The following is a 15,908-nucleotide window of genomic DNA, read 5'->3' on the forward strand; positions in this document are numbered from 1 at the left end:
CAACAGACAAGTGGCACGTTAGATTACAAATGGTAAGCGTGCCAGTTTTGAACCCACATAAAGTTGTCGGACCACAAGATTTGTTTTTGTTTTTGCGACAAAGGACGTATCTTTGCTGCCTACTCAGCATGTGCACAACCTAGCAGTGTCATTTGTTATGGGACACAGTGGGTGTGATTCAAGAGCACACCCTTGCACTGTGACCCTGGGAGGAGAGGTGGAGCAGGGAAGAGTGAGCGATGCTGCCAGAGTTGGCCAGAGCACTGACCTTGTCATGGCCCCACTTTTTCTCCTTTGTTTTTTGTCTTTCTCAGCAGCTCCTGTTTTTTCTTTTTCTTTTTCAGTTCATAAGCAGAGATTTTCTCTTAATTCTATGTGCATTTGCTTGGGTGCCATGCCTTTAGACTTCAGCATAATGCTTTTACGTGTTCCTTTTGAAATGATTTTATTTATATGATGTCACTTAATACGTATTTCTCCTTCCTTTCCCAGTGTGTGCTATGGCAGTGAGAAACTGTCTGGAGTGTCAACAAGCCCAAGTTAAGCATGGCGCAGAAGCCTCAGCACGAGGCACAGCCATGCCCAGTACCGGGCTTGGAGGAGTCATGTCTGCAGCCGCGCAGGCAAGTAATCCAAATGATCTCCTCACTGCTGGTATCGTTCCCCGCTTCTGTTTAAAGCCCTTGTAGTACTGAACTTGACTCCTCAGTTGTCTTTTGTGTGTCAGTTTTAAAATCATTTTGTGAATAAAGCAGGGAACCAATGTAAGAAACTTTGCAACCTTGCACATTTTCAACACATCCTAAGCTTTTTTTTATATTTGTAAAATCATTTCACTTGAAATACAAAGAAATCCATTATAAATCCACTCTCATACTGAGGTTTTATGCCCCCACTTGAAAATAACTGTTTTCCTTTTGCCCTTTTCCCATACTCAATAATAAACCAGGAGCTTTGCCCTTTGTTTCGCTCACCAACAACAACCTAGTGCTATTGCATTAGATCATGTCTTATTATATTACCACACTGGTTGCTATATTTGACACTAGACAAGACCTTTTGTCATTGGTCTTTTGATTTGATACAGTGACTTCCAGTAAAGTCATGTTGTTCTTCCCTGAACCTGGTGTTAAAGCTCATTTATAATGCAGTGGCTCTATAGAAAGCCATTATGTTAAGGACATGATCCCAGGAGGGATAGCTTCTCTAAGCTGTGAAACCTTACCCTACTCCATGGAGTGCACATGGATTAATAATCATCCTGATTGGTGCATGTGCTGCTGGTGTTCCGCTTGGAGAGAATGATGTGAATGATTTTAATGTGCTACTGGTTTAATTGTCATGCATGCAGAGTCCTGTTGATGCAGTGACAGGTGGGATGTCCCCAGTCAGAGACCTGGACCGGCTTCTTCAGGACATGGACATTAACCGCCTCAGGGCTGTCGTCTTCAGAGATATCGTGAGTTGTACAGAAAACTAATTCGTGCAACGTACAGGCACACCGTGTGCATAACAGCGGCATTTAAAATGGCTATCACTGCTTTGAAGAAACAGATTGTTTAGTGTATTTTGTTTGTTTCAGGAGGACAGTAAGCAGGCTCAGTTTCTGGCGCTTGCTGTTGTCTACTTCATCTCAGTCCTCATGGTGTCTAAGTACCGAGACATCCTGGAGCCCCACACTGACAAGAAACACCCTCAAAGATCGCAGTCTGCCAGGAGCACAGGTATAGAGCAGCTCCAAAAACAAAAAAAAGAAATATGTGTCTGCAAAGGAAGATATTACTGCAAACTCTTGCTTTCTCTGCTTTTGACCCCTAAATACAAAGCTTTATGTACAGGACTTAACGATTCCTTCTTAAATTCTGTATTTGAATAATTGTGAGAGGCTGTCGAATCTATGCAGTATTGCGCTACTCAGTTTTTAACTATAGAATAAGAAAAAAGCAGATAACTGGCTAAAGAATAAGAAAAAAAGGCAAATAATTATGAAAAGGTTTTTGTGGGTGTGTAAATTTTTCATCTTGTGACCCATTGTGGGAGTCCCAACTTCAAGGTACCACAGTAAATATTCTCTTATATGGCATGGCTTTACTGCTCACATTTCTTCTTTGTAACTTGTGTCTCCTTAGACAGCGGTGCCCTTTCTGGTGGACTAGAAGTGGAAAATGGGGTTTCTCTGCGGCGGTACGACTCCGGCATCGGCGACGACCACACCTCAACCGCCGCAAGTGAGGCAGACCTGTCGTCCTCTGGGGTGACTCACGGTCCAGACGCCGTCTCTGAGGCCCTGTCCACACTGTCTTCTGAAGTCAGACCTTCTCTGCCCGCGGATTCAAAGGGCAAGAATGTGAAGGACATTCTGCGCAGCCTTGTGAGCGCTCCAGCCGACGATATCATGGTGGACCCAAGTCTGCTGCCACCGTCATTCCTTGGGTGTGTGGGCGATGCAGCCAGACAATCATCCCTGCAGTTCCGCTCCTTTGATAGGTGAGGTTCAAAAAATGGCTTGACATACACAAATACTACCATACTATTCATAGAAAATCATATTTTTCTTTGTCCTGCGGTTCAGACCTGACGGCCAAATACGCTTGTGATTCTCAAGCTTCACAGTTGACAGTTTCATACCATTTATCCCAGCATACCTGCAGGGGACTTTTGAATGTCAGACCTTGAAGACATCGCAGCTTGGTATCCTCAGAGGAGGTGGATCTCGGAAAAACACGCTGTAACAGAAACCCTTTTGAACCAGGGGGAATTTTAGTCTCCAACTCTTTCCCCCTTACTCCCATTGTTCTGTCTTTGAGCTGTCGACGTTAGTCCTCATCCCAAGCAAACCTCCTTACAAAGAACCTGTCTTAAGGAAAACAGGAGTCATGTCTGGGATGAAAAGACGAAGCTAGCAGGAAGCTGTTTCTTTTCACTGTGTCACTGATCTTTAACAGTTTTCCTTTTCATCTCTCCTGCTGCTCGTCTCTCCCTGTCTAACATTTGAAGCAGTATCCCCCTTTTCCTGGCATAAAAGCGGTATAATTTGCTTTACCCCTGGAGGTGCAGGGGTAAACAGTCAGGAGTAAGGCTTCAAAAGCAGAGCCTGGTACTGAAGCCACAGACGGGCCCAGGTGAGAGAAGATGGTCCCCGGTCTGGTTTGCATTTGGAGCGTTGATTCTGAGACAGACTTTCACAAACGGCAGGGGTGGGGGGAGAGACTGACTGAGAGAGCGGGATGGGAGAAGGGGGAGAAAGAAGTCTCCATGGGGGTGATGTCAAGTCAAGGTTCTCATGTACTGTGGAAAACATTTCTCCGTTTCTGTTTCTCTCTTTCTCTCTCTCTCACAAAAACACAGTCTGCCTACCCCCAACTGTGGGAATTCCAGGGCATCTCTGTGATCGCGTGTCTTTATCTGAGGAATGCTTTGTCAGGTCTCAGGGCGCTCCTCATATCAGGGGGATTAGACTGGCTCCTGTCCGCTGCGCACACTCAGTAGGAAGAGTGGACGTCAGGAGAGCTGGAGAACATAGACTAACAGCTTGCTCGTTGCCTATGGGAGCCTCTTCATGCAAGGTATACAGCCCAGGCACATTTAGCAAACTTCACCCCAGCTCCCCTTTCAAAAGGAAATAAAAGCCTGTCTGAGGGTGTGCACACATGGATACATTGCAGGGCTGTAACTAATAATTATTTTATCAGTAAAAGCATAAAGCTGGCAATATTCTATATTTTTGATATTGTTAACACATCTCATGGAGAAACACTAAAACTAACATTTTTTTCAGTCATTTCCAACTTCCCAACTCTCTGTCTTTCAGCTCCAAACTCATTGGTTCCTACAGAGACTTACTAGACATATTATGTGTTATAATAATGCATTACAATTATATAGTAGGTAATTTCATTCTTGTTTACGGTCTTTTTGTGAAATGTTGACGACAAAATACAGACTAGCACTTGCCTTATCCTTTCTAATCTAGCTTTTTTTCCCATTTGGTTGTTGAGTCTAGTAAATGTCGAATTTGCTATGACAATTTCCAGTTTGCCTTTCATCTGCCCAGATTCCTGATGTTCCCCCAGTCTCAGGCCTCACTGCCGAGGTGCCAAATTGTTTTGATGTCTCTTCGTCAAAACTAACCTGCTATCCATATCGATCATTCACTGGCTTTTTGCCTATATTTATTCTCTTATCTCCTGATGTTACCACTCTTTATCAGCCTGCTGTCTCTATCCCTTGCCCTTAACAATTCTACCTAACACAAATGTAGACATGCTCTGTGTTTATTATCTTGCTGTAATGACTCTATCACCGCTCGGCATCTCCCACTAACCAGTAAGCCTCCCAGTGACACCAGTACAAGCCAGAGCTGATATTCGGCACCGACATCTCCAGCCAGAACATGGCAACTTCCCCCTTACCCAGAGAGCTGGATTTATGAGACCGATGTATGAACGAAGCTGGGATCTCCCAGATAAAAACCGGGGCGGGGGGGGTCAGTCAAAGGGGTGAAGTATCCTACTGATTTATTTACTAGTGGAGACCTGCTGTATTTCTCTCATTCATTTCTCAGCCATGCCCCTGTTATGACAGCCAGTCTGCAAATATTTGCTGACACTAACCAGAACTAAACAGTGTCATTGTACAAGCTGATGATTTAGACTGCATGGTTCTGCAGAATATGTGAGTGTTAGACATTGGGATATACATGGTGCAGTTGTTTGCATTCCTGGCAGCAGACTTCGCGTGCATGTGAGAGTTGATGTACAGATGAGTTGTGTTGATGCTGAAGTGTTGTAAATGTACTGCTTAGGAAGACGGACACAAACACAATTGAAAGAGGACAGATGCTGCTCCCTTTTCAATTTCTAAATCACACGTCAAAAAAAGGAGCTTCTGCAAAGTAAGTGTTCCACACGGGGGTTCACATGAGTTCCAAAAACCTTCTGTGATACACCTGTATCATGCTTACTAGTTATTCTGCATCAAAGTAATCCATTCGTTTGTAACCTGCTGTTACAAAAAGAGTTTTTTTTAATGGGTTATTAAGATTGTGGCAAGCCGACAGCGGACTTTATAGGTTTCCTTTAAGTTACTTCATTACTTTTACTTTTTGAGACTCATGTTAAAGTCTACCTTAATATGTTATTTTTTATGACTGATACTGTTTAACATATCGGCATTTAAGAAGAATGGGGAAAAACTTCAATAGCTACAGTAGACATCAGCATATTAAGCATGGGCCGGCATAAGATTCTGACGGTATGATAACCTTCAGCAAAAATATCCCGGTTTCCCAGTATAGCGGTGTTGCAATTAGAAATTGTAATAATACAAAATGTATTACTTTTTTTTTTTAATGTTTTTTTTTTCATTGAACACAATGTATTTTATTTTTAAACACACTGCACATGAACAGGGAGAGGGATTTCTAAACTGTGTTGGCTCTCCTTGACCACTCATTAAAAACAGCTCATACCTTAGGACCAGTATGATTGAAAATGTCAGTGGTTTTAAAAACTTCACTTTTTTAAACCGTTGTATACCTGGGGAATTATGACTTGCCCATGCCTACAGCCGATACGTATTTATGCAAACACAAACATTTTTGGCCATAATCCCTCAAAATTATTAAAAACTTTGAACACAGAAAACTTCAAAGTACAACAATAAATATTACCATAATGGTAAATTTTAAGATAATCTTTTTCAACTGTAAATCCCACTGGAAGCCTAAGACATAATCAAACTACATATTAAACCGTATACAGCAAATGTATTTTAAACTTTAATGAAGAAAAATAAGGCTTAAAGCACATTTAGAATGCAACCTATAAAACATTCATCATACTGCCTTACTCTATCTCCCTACAAAAATCAAGGCAATATTAGCTCTGGTAATATATCAGGCTGGCTCTTTCTCATATACTGTACAGTATTGTATTATTGTAGTATTACCCTGCATATCTTTTTTTAAAGGGATTTATTCTCCAACAACACTAACACATAAACACACAGAATTCACATAAAGGCCGATGGCACAATGCCTCCCAAGATGCCTCTCTAGGTTACAAGATAAGCACTTATGGTATCTGCATGTACAGATTTACTGCACATACATATTAGTATGTACATACATATCCACAAAATGGACAAGGTGGTTAACAAAATATAACTTTCCACCAAAAAGTTTGTTCTGAAAAAATAACATCCAACCAATGCATTTCTGATGGAAACACCATGCATGCATACTCCTTGTCCTTGTACTCACACACTCACAAACACACATTAAAAACATTGAGATTCTGCTATTTCCATGATCTGTAGGCCCTTTAGGTCCCAGTTGCTCCAATCATTAATCACTGATGTCATTGAGTTAATACCCCTCCCACACAAGCCATCATCATCCAATCACAGCTTGATATGCTGTGAACTTAATCAGAGTTGATTTAAAAGTAGCGTGCACATGCAAATGTGTCAGTGTGTACGTCAACGGATAACATTTTGAACATTGACATGCACAGGGTTGCATGAAACGAGGGTGAAAGGGCGGGTCAAAGCTCTGCTGGGGTGTATACTCCTCTCCCTCACATAAGTTGGCTCTATTAACACTAGAGAATGGTATTTATACAATCACACAGACACAGCACTGACACTGTGTTACTCATTCTTGCACTTGTTTTACCTGAAATAGCAGAGATTACTGGAATAACAGTGTGTGTTCTGTGCACTTATCCATTGTAGGTTAAAGCCTTTAAATAATTCAGCCTCCACACACACACACTCTCTGCCCATGGCTCCTGTTGTGGGTTGAGTGGGGCCGCTGACGGCTGATTAATCGACTGGGGCGGCCCACTCATGATAAGTGTGGCTAATGACCTGCTGAATAATTCACCGGGCCTTTGCTGGGGAACAGATGGAAGGCCAAACACATACGCAGACATTTTCACTGGCAGACTCGCACACACTTGTGCAGTCATGCATTTATTTGTATTCTCATTATGCATATATTCAAATACTTTTGGACACATTCGCACACACCCGCACACACCCTCCCAACCGCCACACACCAGGGGGCCGATGTCTCCCTCCCTCCCCTGCTGTTGACACCTGGGGTGCTTCACGTCAGTGCCAGCCTTGTTCCCCTGATACCCCTATGCAGCCCACTCACTATCAGAACAGAGAAAAAGTTACTAGAAACTTTTATCTCCATCCTTCAGGGCTATCAATACTGATTTCATTCTGTCCAATCACTACTTCAATTTTTATGAATCACTCTGGACTTTTTCAGTGTGTTTGTATTTTAAACACAACTGTCCACTGCGATCCATATGGAGCTCTGTTATTCTTAAGTCATAGAGTACTCGAAGCAAAGGTCAGCTGTCTGGGTTTAACATTCACAGTAACTTTTAATAGATCTGATCACCTGCCTTAAATCAACTGAGAACAGCCTTCGATACGGCAGCCAGTTATCTGTCTGCACCACAGAGAGCCCGACTCAAGTGTGTGTGTGTGTGTGTGTGTGTGTGTGTGTGTGTGTGTGTGTGTGTGTGTGTGTGTGTGTGTGTGTGTGTGTGTGTGTGTGTGTGTGTGTGTGTGTGTGTGTGTGTGTGTGTGTGTGTGTGTGTGTGTGTGTGTGTGTGTGTGTGTGTGTGTGTGTGTGTGTGTGTGTGTGTGCAATTAAAGCTTGCATACACACTTGACTCTGGGAACGTGCAGGAATGCATGTTGGCCTCTTTTTGTCTGTATACTGCCATTCTTTTCTTCCCATATTCAGATTTTCTGCAATTGATGTATGCTTGCATGTCTGGGTGAGCCTGCATTGGTTTGTGTTTCTGAGAGGGAGCAGTAGCCGGTGATTAGACCCAGCTTCCCCTGTGTCAGCACTGATAAGCGCGGCCAGACTCTCTTTGATATGGCCATTGGTCTGTCAGAGCCCTGGTCTAAACTGACAGCTTATCTGCATGCTGCTCTCCTCCCATCTGCTGTTCCCTGGACGGGAATTGAACTCGACTCAGTTGTATCACATCACTACGTGAAACGCTTCCTGTTACTTTACCAGAGGGCCTCTTAAAGAACCAGCATTATCATTGCATAGATAACTGTGTTTAGAAATGTAAGCTAGCTGTCAATGATCAGGGATTTGTGCTCAAGAGATATAGAAGTTGTTTTTAGTAATTTAAGTATTAGTGAATGTAAAACTTAATCTAAACCTGGTATGAAACCTTAAAGGTCCCTTGACATTGTGCTCTTTGGATGCTTTTATATAGACTTTAGTGGTCCCCTAATATGTATATACTGTAAGTTCTAATAATAATAATAACAATAAGTCTGTTTTATATAAACCTTAGTGGTCCCCTAATACTGTATATAAGTACTAATAATAAGTCTCTTTTATATAGACCTTAATGGTCCCCAAATACCATATCTGAAGTCTCTTTTCCAAAATTCAGCCTTGGTGCAGAATTACAGTCACTAGAGCCAGTCCCACAATGAGCTTTCCTTAGTGTGTGCCATTTCTGAGTCTGTAGCTTTGTGGGGGGTGTAACCTTGACCAATTGCCACTTTGCTCGTTTGAAAGCCACGATGTCTCTCTCTAATGGGCGGGCCAAATTCTCTGGGCTGGCAAAGCAGAGGAAGGGTAGGTAACCTTGTCCTTTATAAGGTCATAAGGGGCAAGATTCACGATTGGCCCATCTGAGCTTTCATCTTCTCAAAGACAGAGCAGGACACCCAGGGCTCGGTTTACACCTATTGCCATTTCTAGCGACTGGGGGACCATAGGCAGGCTGAGGGAACGCATTTTAACGTTAAAAACCTAAAAGTGATATTTTCATTCCATGGGACCTTTACTACTTTTTGAATACCAGTGGAAATGTGTGTAGAATTAATTGCTTATAATACTCGAGCATCGAAAGCGGGAATCAAACAGAATCGTCAGATTCTCAGGATTTTCTTTCTTATTGACTTTAATCAAACATTTTTTTTGCTTTAGATTGTAAAATTAGGAAACATGGCGTCGTTTGGACAGATTCTTTTCCAGGCCAAGATTTTGTACGGCTACTTACATCAAGATAACACTAAACACGGATGCCTTTAGAAGTTTGGGATATTGTGTCAAAAGAAAAAAATACGGTTTTGTTAAAGAATATTCCTTTAGAGGAAGGTGTTTTTGTTGGTACGCAGACCATAACCCAGCTACCATGTTGGCACTGATCGTGAAAATTGTCAAACAAGAACTTCCTACGCTCTTTAGAAGAATTGCTTTCAACTGCAAAATGTTTTATGACTTAAAAGTTGGAAACATAGATCCAAAGTGGGCTTCAGTTGTTAGCCCATGCACTACACTTTAAGACTGTGTCAATAAGCAACATGAAATGCATTTTTCTTCACCGTTGGCTGCAGTTTTATATTAGGTACAGTGCGGGCAAGTAAACAATTGTTTTAGACTGCTGCAGGTAAATGCTTGGTTTGTACAGGGATGAATAGGGCCATCTTAAAATACTTTGTCCCCGTAAAAGGGCCCTGTAATTACTCCTCCAGTCTAACGAATTGATGACTTAGTCTGTGTTATTCCAGCAGTATTGGTTACATTAAAGTCTTCTGAGGTTTGCTGTGAATTGGTGCGGTTAGCAGTTTCTTACAATAGATCTGTAAAGGTGACAATGAGATGTATTTTGCCTCGTCTCTCTACAGAAGTGTTGTCGTTGCACCCAAGAAAGCTGGCATGGCACCTTCTCCAGGCACTTCCGCTGCTGCGTCTGTGTCTGGTGGGACACCTATCGAAAGTGTTGCCGTGGTATCTTCTGGCGACGCCCCCCAGAGCACCTCTGCAGACTTTGCAGGTAATGAGCACACACACACACACACTCTCTCAATGATTAAAAAGGCAGTGTTTCTGTGAGGGTAGATAAACCACCAGATAAGTCATAACCTGGATGAGCCAGCTTTGAAAAAGTCAATATTTATTTAGAGATTTTGCTGTGTCAGAAGAATACTGCTCCGTTTTTTACCAAAGGCCAGAGAAGATGGCATGAAACAGCTGCACTAATTCAGTTGTAGCTGCTGTAATGGCTATTGTCACATTTGTATACAGTAAAATTCAAAATTAAAATTTTAAAATAGCATGGAATGCTTAAAAAAATAAAGTTGCATGTAAATTAATAATCACTGGTATAATCATAAATTCCCCAAATCCAGTAAATATGTTTTTATTAAGGTAAACAGTAGTGATACAAGGATGAATTAAGATGAATGAATAAATAACATATTAAAGTCATATATTGTTTTTATTTTTTATTGCAACTGTATGAGCACACTAACTCTCCCATCTTCAATGATTCAGACGTGACAGTAAATAATGATGGAGCAGCCAGCGGTTTTTTTTGTCATCTTTCCGCATGTGCAAGTGTGTATAGAGTGTGTTAAAGTGTAATGTTTTTTCAGTGAGGAGTCTGTGTGTGTTTAAGAAAGGAGGGAGTGACATGAACATGGGGTTTGTGTGTTTTAGGAGATTGTGCATTTACTGTAAAATCAAGCTTGTGTGTGTGTATGTATGTGCATGTGACCAATGATAAGTGTAAAAGCTGTATGCATAGGGTGCTTTGTGTCAGTGAGCAGTGTTGAGTAAATACGCTTTTTGAGCATGTGTGTTTTTTAGTGGGGCAGTGGGAGGACTAATGGAGACGTTCATTTACTCCTCTTTGTTTGAAGGAGCTACTTCAGCTCGAGAGGGATACTCTCACCAGGCGGCCCACATGGCGCTGCTTAACACCTTACACACACACACACACACACACACACACACACACACACACACACACACACACACACACACACACACACACATTCTAGCCTACATTACACTGTCTGTCATTCCTTAAGAGTTATCCCTGCTTGGAGACTGTCCTGGCTGGAAAAACAAGCCTGCTGAAACACCAGAGGAATCCCCCTCCTCCATATTCAGCTGGGCATTAGCTTATTTATGAGCCACAGGGAAGTGAATTTACTGCCAGATCAATCAAACATGGACTTTGTACCTTGTGTGCCTCTGTCTCCAGAATTAAGTCGTAAAGCACCTTTTAGTTGTATAATGAAACAGTCACGACAACAGCCCAGAGGGGTAAATTGGTATGTAATGACTTAATGAGTGAAAACAATTTTTGTTTTTACCTCTCACTTTCCAACACAGGTGTAACATTGAAAATGTTACCTATTTATAAGAAATGGCTAACATTGGACATGTATTTGATATATGGCTGACATATTGAAAACACCAACCAGAAATGATCACACTGTTTAAAGTATGACGGCAGCTGACAGTGAAGCGTTAACCGCCTTTTTCGCGCACAATTTAGAGGTTTCCATCATGAAAACCTCTGAATTATAGATTGATAAGGAAGACGTATTGTGCTCGGTGTACATCATCCACTATCTAACTGTGCAATTATATTTGTACCCCCACTTGCCCTATTTGACCATAAATCCCCCTATTCTATACATTTGAATGGAGGCCATTGTATTATTTCACAAGATGCATGACGTTTCTTCACAGGTTTATGGTACTACCTCGGTCACATAATGTATGGCTCTCTGTGCGTGCGTGTGTGTGTCTGTGTGTGTCTGTGTGTAGCGTTTTATTCTTGTCCAACATCCAGACTAATAACAGAGTTCTTTGGTTTCTCCCTGCAGCAGGCGGCCAGGTTCCAGCCAGCACTAGCCTGCCATCTGTCCCCCCACTCTCCCCTGTGACCCAGAACACAGCCCCCAATATGAGGTGATTCATCTTCTTTTCTCTCTCTCGCGTACACGTACACGTACACACACACACACACACACACACACACACACACACACACACCATGTTATGAACGTAAGCATCAGTTATTAATTCATATCCTCCTTTTTTATATTGCATGATATTTTACTAATGTTATATGTTTGAATTTGGCATTACCTCAATATATTTATTTATTTAGGAGTTTCAATTTCATCTTACTGGGAACTGTTTGTGTGTTTGGATTCCATCTCTAGTATCTCAGAGCGTCTGGAGCATGCTCTGGAGAAGGCAGCTCCTCTGCTGAGAGAGATCTTTGTGGACTTTGCTCCCTTCCTCTCTCGGACCCTGCTGGGCAGCCATGGACAAGAGCTCCTTATTGAGGGCACGAGTAAGTACAACATCACAGAGAGTCATTACATTTTTTTTTTTTTTAGCTTTCACTTTAAGCATGGTGCGTCTTTCAAGTTTGTTCTCATTTAAATGCAATAACAAATCCAGGCCGTTGTTAATCTAATAGTGTAGTGAGCGTGCATTGAGTAAAGAGCTGGTAGTCGTGCTGAATGTTTCTAGGGGGCCAGGTCATAGGCCAGGCCTCTAATAGCAGTGTTTGGGATGTCTGCTGCCACCAAACAAAATGGAAAGTTGATTGATAGCTGCAGGGGGGCCTGGAGAAAAGGCAGGGGGAGGTGGGTCTGTGTGTGGTTGTGTGTGTGTGTGTGTGTGTGTGATGGTGCTTGTGTCATATGAAGAGCAACTGAAAGACCAAAGGCTACTCTGCCTTCTTGCCGTCTGTGCCTGTGCAGCAGACTTTGGACACTCTAGTGGCCCCCTGCCCTCTAAAAGCCCAGGGCTCGCCATTAGGGATCAATGGGACATATGCTGGCCAAGTCAGGCCTGTAATACAAGGCCCAAATATGTATTAGTTTACAGTAACAACATGTCGGCTCATTAGGCCCATCAATACTATCTGCTCTCTTGCAGATGGTACAAGGTTAGGTAATCCGTGTCTGTTTGTGAGTGCGTAGTGCATGATCGTGTTTCCACAAGTACAGTGGATAACAATAAGGGTCTGTTGTCAAATGTACATTACTTCTGACTCCTTTTCTTTTGTATTTCTCCAGGCCTGGTGTGTATGAAGTCCAGCAGCTCGGTGGTTGAGCTCGTCATGCTTCTGTGTTCACAGGCAAGTCTGGCATCTATATCTTTTCTCTCCCCTGTCTTCTGCTTTTCCACCAATTTGGATTTATCTGGCTCACCTTGAGTGCAGTAAATCCACAGCCCAGAGTGGAGACGAGCCATCCAACGCCTTATCTTCTTCTCCACACCACCTTGTCTACCTTGCCACATTCATTCCATCCCAGAGTGAGATGAAGGAAACTGGAGAAAAGGCATCTCTGGCCGCAAATAATGGTTTGAGGGTCAAGGGTGGCCGACCTGTCCGCGTCATCTCTGACCCGAGAGCCGGCCCTTGTGGCCCGGCCAAACTGATGAGGAGGGATAATGTAGATTTGATGGTGCTTTGCATTGATTATCCCTCTCTTCTCTGTTGTCTTGTGGGTGTTTTGTTGCCAAGTTTATTTAGCTGCTGCTGGATTCATGAATACTAATTTAGGGATCATAAGCAGGCGTGGGCAGATCAATGATCGGGGATGTCAATAGATCACTCCAGGATGGCTGATTAGCATTAAGACACACAAAGCTACTGAAGGTTGTGCAGACTAAAATACAGTACACAGTTTACTTCTCATTTATGGTTAAATGCATCTCATAAAACAGTGTATTTATTCATTTTTATAATGTAACACACACAAACAGTTGCCCTCATATACACACATCCAGTGACAAGGACAACAGATAATAACTCCCCTCTGGCCCTGTTGGTTTGCATCTTTACCATTTAAAGCACCTCATGAAAAAACAAAGATATCCAATAATAGGAAAAACACATCTGATTAATGACACCTGTCTTACCACTGCGCTTGGCTTTTTAAATTTTTTTTATTTTCTTATCAGCCTTATTTTCTAAAGAAATAGCACCTGTCATCTGGCTTTCTTTCCTCTACCTTCTCCTCCTTCTAACCCCTACTCTTGTTTGGTTCCCATTATTCACTTTGAATCTTCTCTAAAAAGGTAAGACAGTCAGATTACACATCTGTTTGGATGCAGGGGCCGCGCATAGATCTGTGCTAGTGGGACACATGGAGTGAATGCAAGCCCTCTAATGTCCAGAGACGAAGGAATAGCAGGAGTGAAAGCTAGATAGGAAACCAAAGAGGGAAGAATGACAGGCTCTAATGCACCTATTTGTCATATCTGTCAGGGTGTTGTTTAATGCTAATCTAATCAAAGGCAGAATCTTGGTGATTGCTCCGCTGCACAGCTCATGGCTTGCTTCCCCCCCTTTGGTCCCCAGCCCAAGCTATTTCTTCCTTTCTCTAAGCTCCGAGCTACCCCACCCATCTCCACAACACACACACACACACACACACACACACACACACACACACACACACACACACACACACACACACACACACACACTCTCTTTCAGTGAGAGGAACAGGGATTGGCCAGCGAAGTGTTGATTGCTTCAATAAATCATCCAACCAAATTCTCTCACAGCTAATGCAAATGTAATTTTATTGTTGTGTAAGGGGGGAAAATAGGGGGGAGGAAGGTAGAGGCAGATATGCTGCTTTCCACCGGGGAAAAGAGGACAACAGGGACCGACTTTCCTCTGGGCTAGATTACTATGTATAATTATTATTTTGTTCTCCTTGTGGTGCTGTGAGTGGGAGCCGGTGCCGTGATTGATGACATTATTTAGCCAAGTTCGTTGGGCCCTCTGGCACAGGAAGCACTCAATGCTTTCAAAGGAAGTGGCTCTGTTGCCATCTTGTGACTCCTTTCCGGCCTTCAAGCCAACCAGTGGAGGGAATAGATGGAGATGATTTTGATTGATTTTTCTCCCTCCACCCCCACACCTTCATCGGAGATGCGATGCGATTCCATCTCTGTGAAATTTTAATTAATTTCCCGAGCCTTGAGATGGAGTGGAGCCAGGGTGAAAGGTCAGGAGGCTTGGGACTGCAGAGCAGTTTTTAATCAGGGATCCTATGAAAGTTGCATTGGCGCCCACATTAGCTTGGCATTGAGGACGGGATTATAAACCACTGTTTGATAGGGCCCCATTTCTAAACAACTACAACTGTGCTCCCAATTAAAGGGCCATTTTGATCAGACATAAACTGTTGGGGTGGCATGCTGCCTTGTTCTCCGCTGTAATATTGATCCTCGAGGACTGCTGAATATACAAAATGAGGATTAATGATGATATACTGAAGCTGCAACAGAGTGCCGCTCAAAATAGTTACGAGTTGCCACTGGCATTGTTGTCAATTCAAAATGTACTATGGTTAAGGGCAAAATCTAACATTTTGACATGGAAGTATTGTCAGAAAATGGAGAAAAAGGGCCATTACAATTTCCCAGATCACAAGTTGACATATTTAAATTGCTTATTATGTTCAACTCACCGTCTAAAATCTAAAAATATTCAGTTTACTACCATGGAAGACTCAAAACCATCAAATATTCACACTAGAGAAGCTGAAATGGTCGCATCTTTGCATAAAACAATTACAAACAATCTACTGTAAAAGTAATTGAAGATTGGCTGTCGGTCGACTGTGTAATTGTTTCAGTCCTACTCAGTTTATAAATTCTACACTCTCTAAATGATAGCCATAATGATAATTACAGTAGAAGTTCTGTTGGTAGGGTTAATATCGAGACGTCATATCACTTCTAGCTTATTAAATGTGGTGGATTCCTCAAAGTAGCTCTTGCATTTTACATGAATGTGATCCAAGTTTGCTCCGGTGAACCTTGTTGTGTAAAGAACCACTCTCCCCGTCTTTCAATGCACCTGATTCACCTTGACGGTTTCACTCTCCCTCTCACACTTGTTTTCTCCCATCTTTGTCATGTTTACGGCCAGCATGTTTCCTGGGTGCACTTCCTAAAGTGGCTTCCATCCAAAACATCTGATAAATAAATAATATGCTGGGACACGAGAAATAGCTTTCTCTTGCGCTCGCTGCTGTCAATCCAGAGCTTTGAGAAATCATCTCATTGG

At 42.4% G+C, this 15,908-nt stretch overlaps 1 protein-coding gene across 8 annotated transcripts in view; it reads left to right on the forward strand.

Moving 5' to 3' along the window:
• The window catches only part of lrba (LPS responsive beige-like anchor protein), a 188,695-nt gene that overhangs the window by 57,637 nt on the left and 115,150 nt on the right, over nucleotides 1-15,908 (forward strand). For 6 of the 8 annotated variants that reach the window (XM_034897460.1, XM_034897488.1, XM_034897509.1 and 3 more), the window contains exons 26-33: nucleotides 493-623; nucleotides 1,352-1,459; nucleotides 1,583-1,724; nucleotides 2,130-2,487; nucleotides 9,688-9,839; nucleotides 11,683-11,767; nucleotides 12,025-12,158; nucleotides 12,892-12,953. In XM_034897460.1, coding sequence (XP_034753351.1) covers nucleotides 493-623; nucleotides 1,352-1,459; nucleotides 1,583-1,724; nucleotides 2,130-2,487; nucleotides 9,688-9,839; nucleotides 11,683-11,767; nucleotides 12,025-12,158; nucleotides 12,892-12,953 — 1,172 coding nt within the window. The remainder of the gene's footprint in view (nucleotides 1-492; nucleotides 624-1,351; nucleotides 1,460-1,582; nucleotides 1,725-2,129; nucleotides 2,488-9,687; nucleotides 9,840-11,682; nucleotides 11,768-12,024; nucleotides 12,159-12,891; nucleotides 12,954-15,908) is intronic. The other 2 variants (XM_034897480.1, XM_034897470.1) reach the window with 2 other exon arrangements.

This window comes from Etheostoma cragini, chromosome 2 (assembly GCF_013103735.1).
Source record: "Etheostoma cragini isolate CJK2018 chromosome 2, CSU_Ecrag_1.0, whole genome shotgun sequence".
Classification (NCBI taxonomy): Eukaryota; Metazoa; Chordata; class Actinopteri; order Perciformes; family Percidae; genus Etheostoma; species Etheostoma cragini.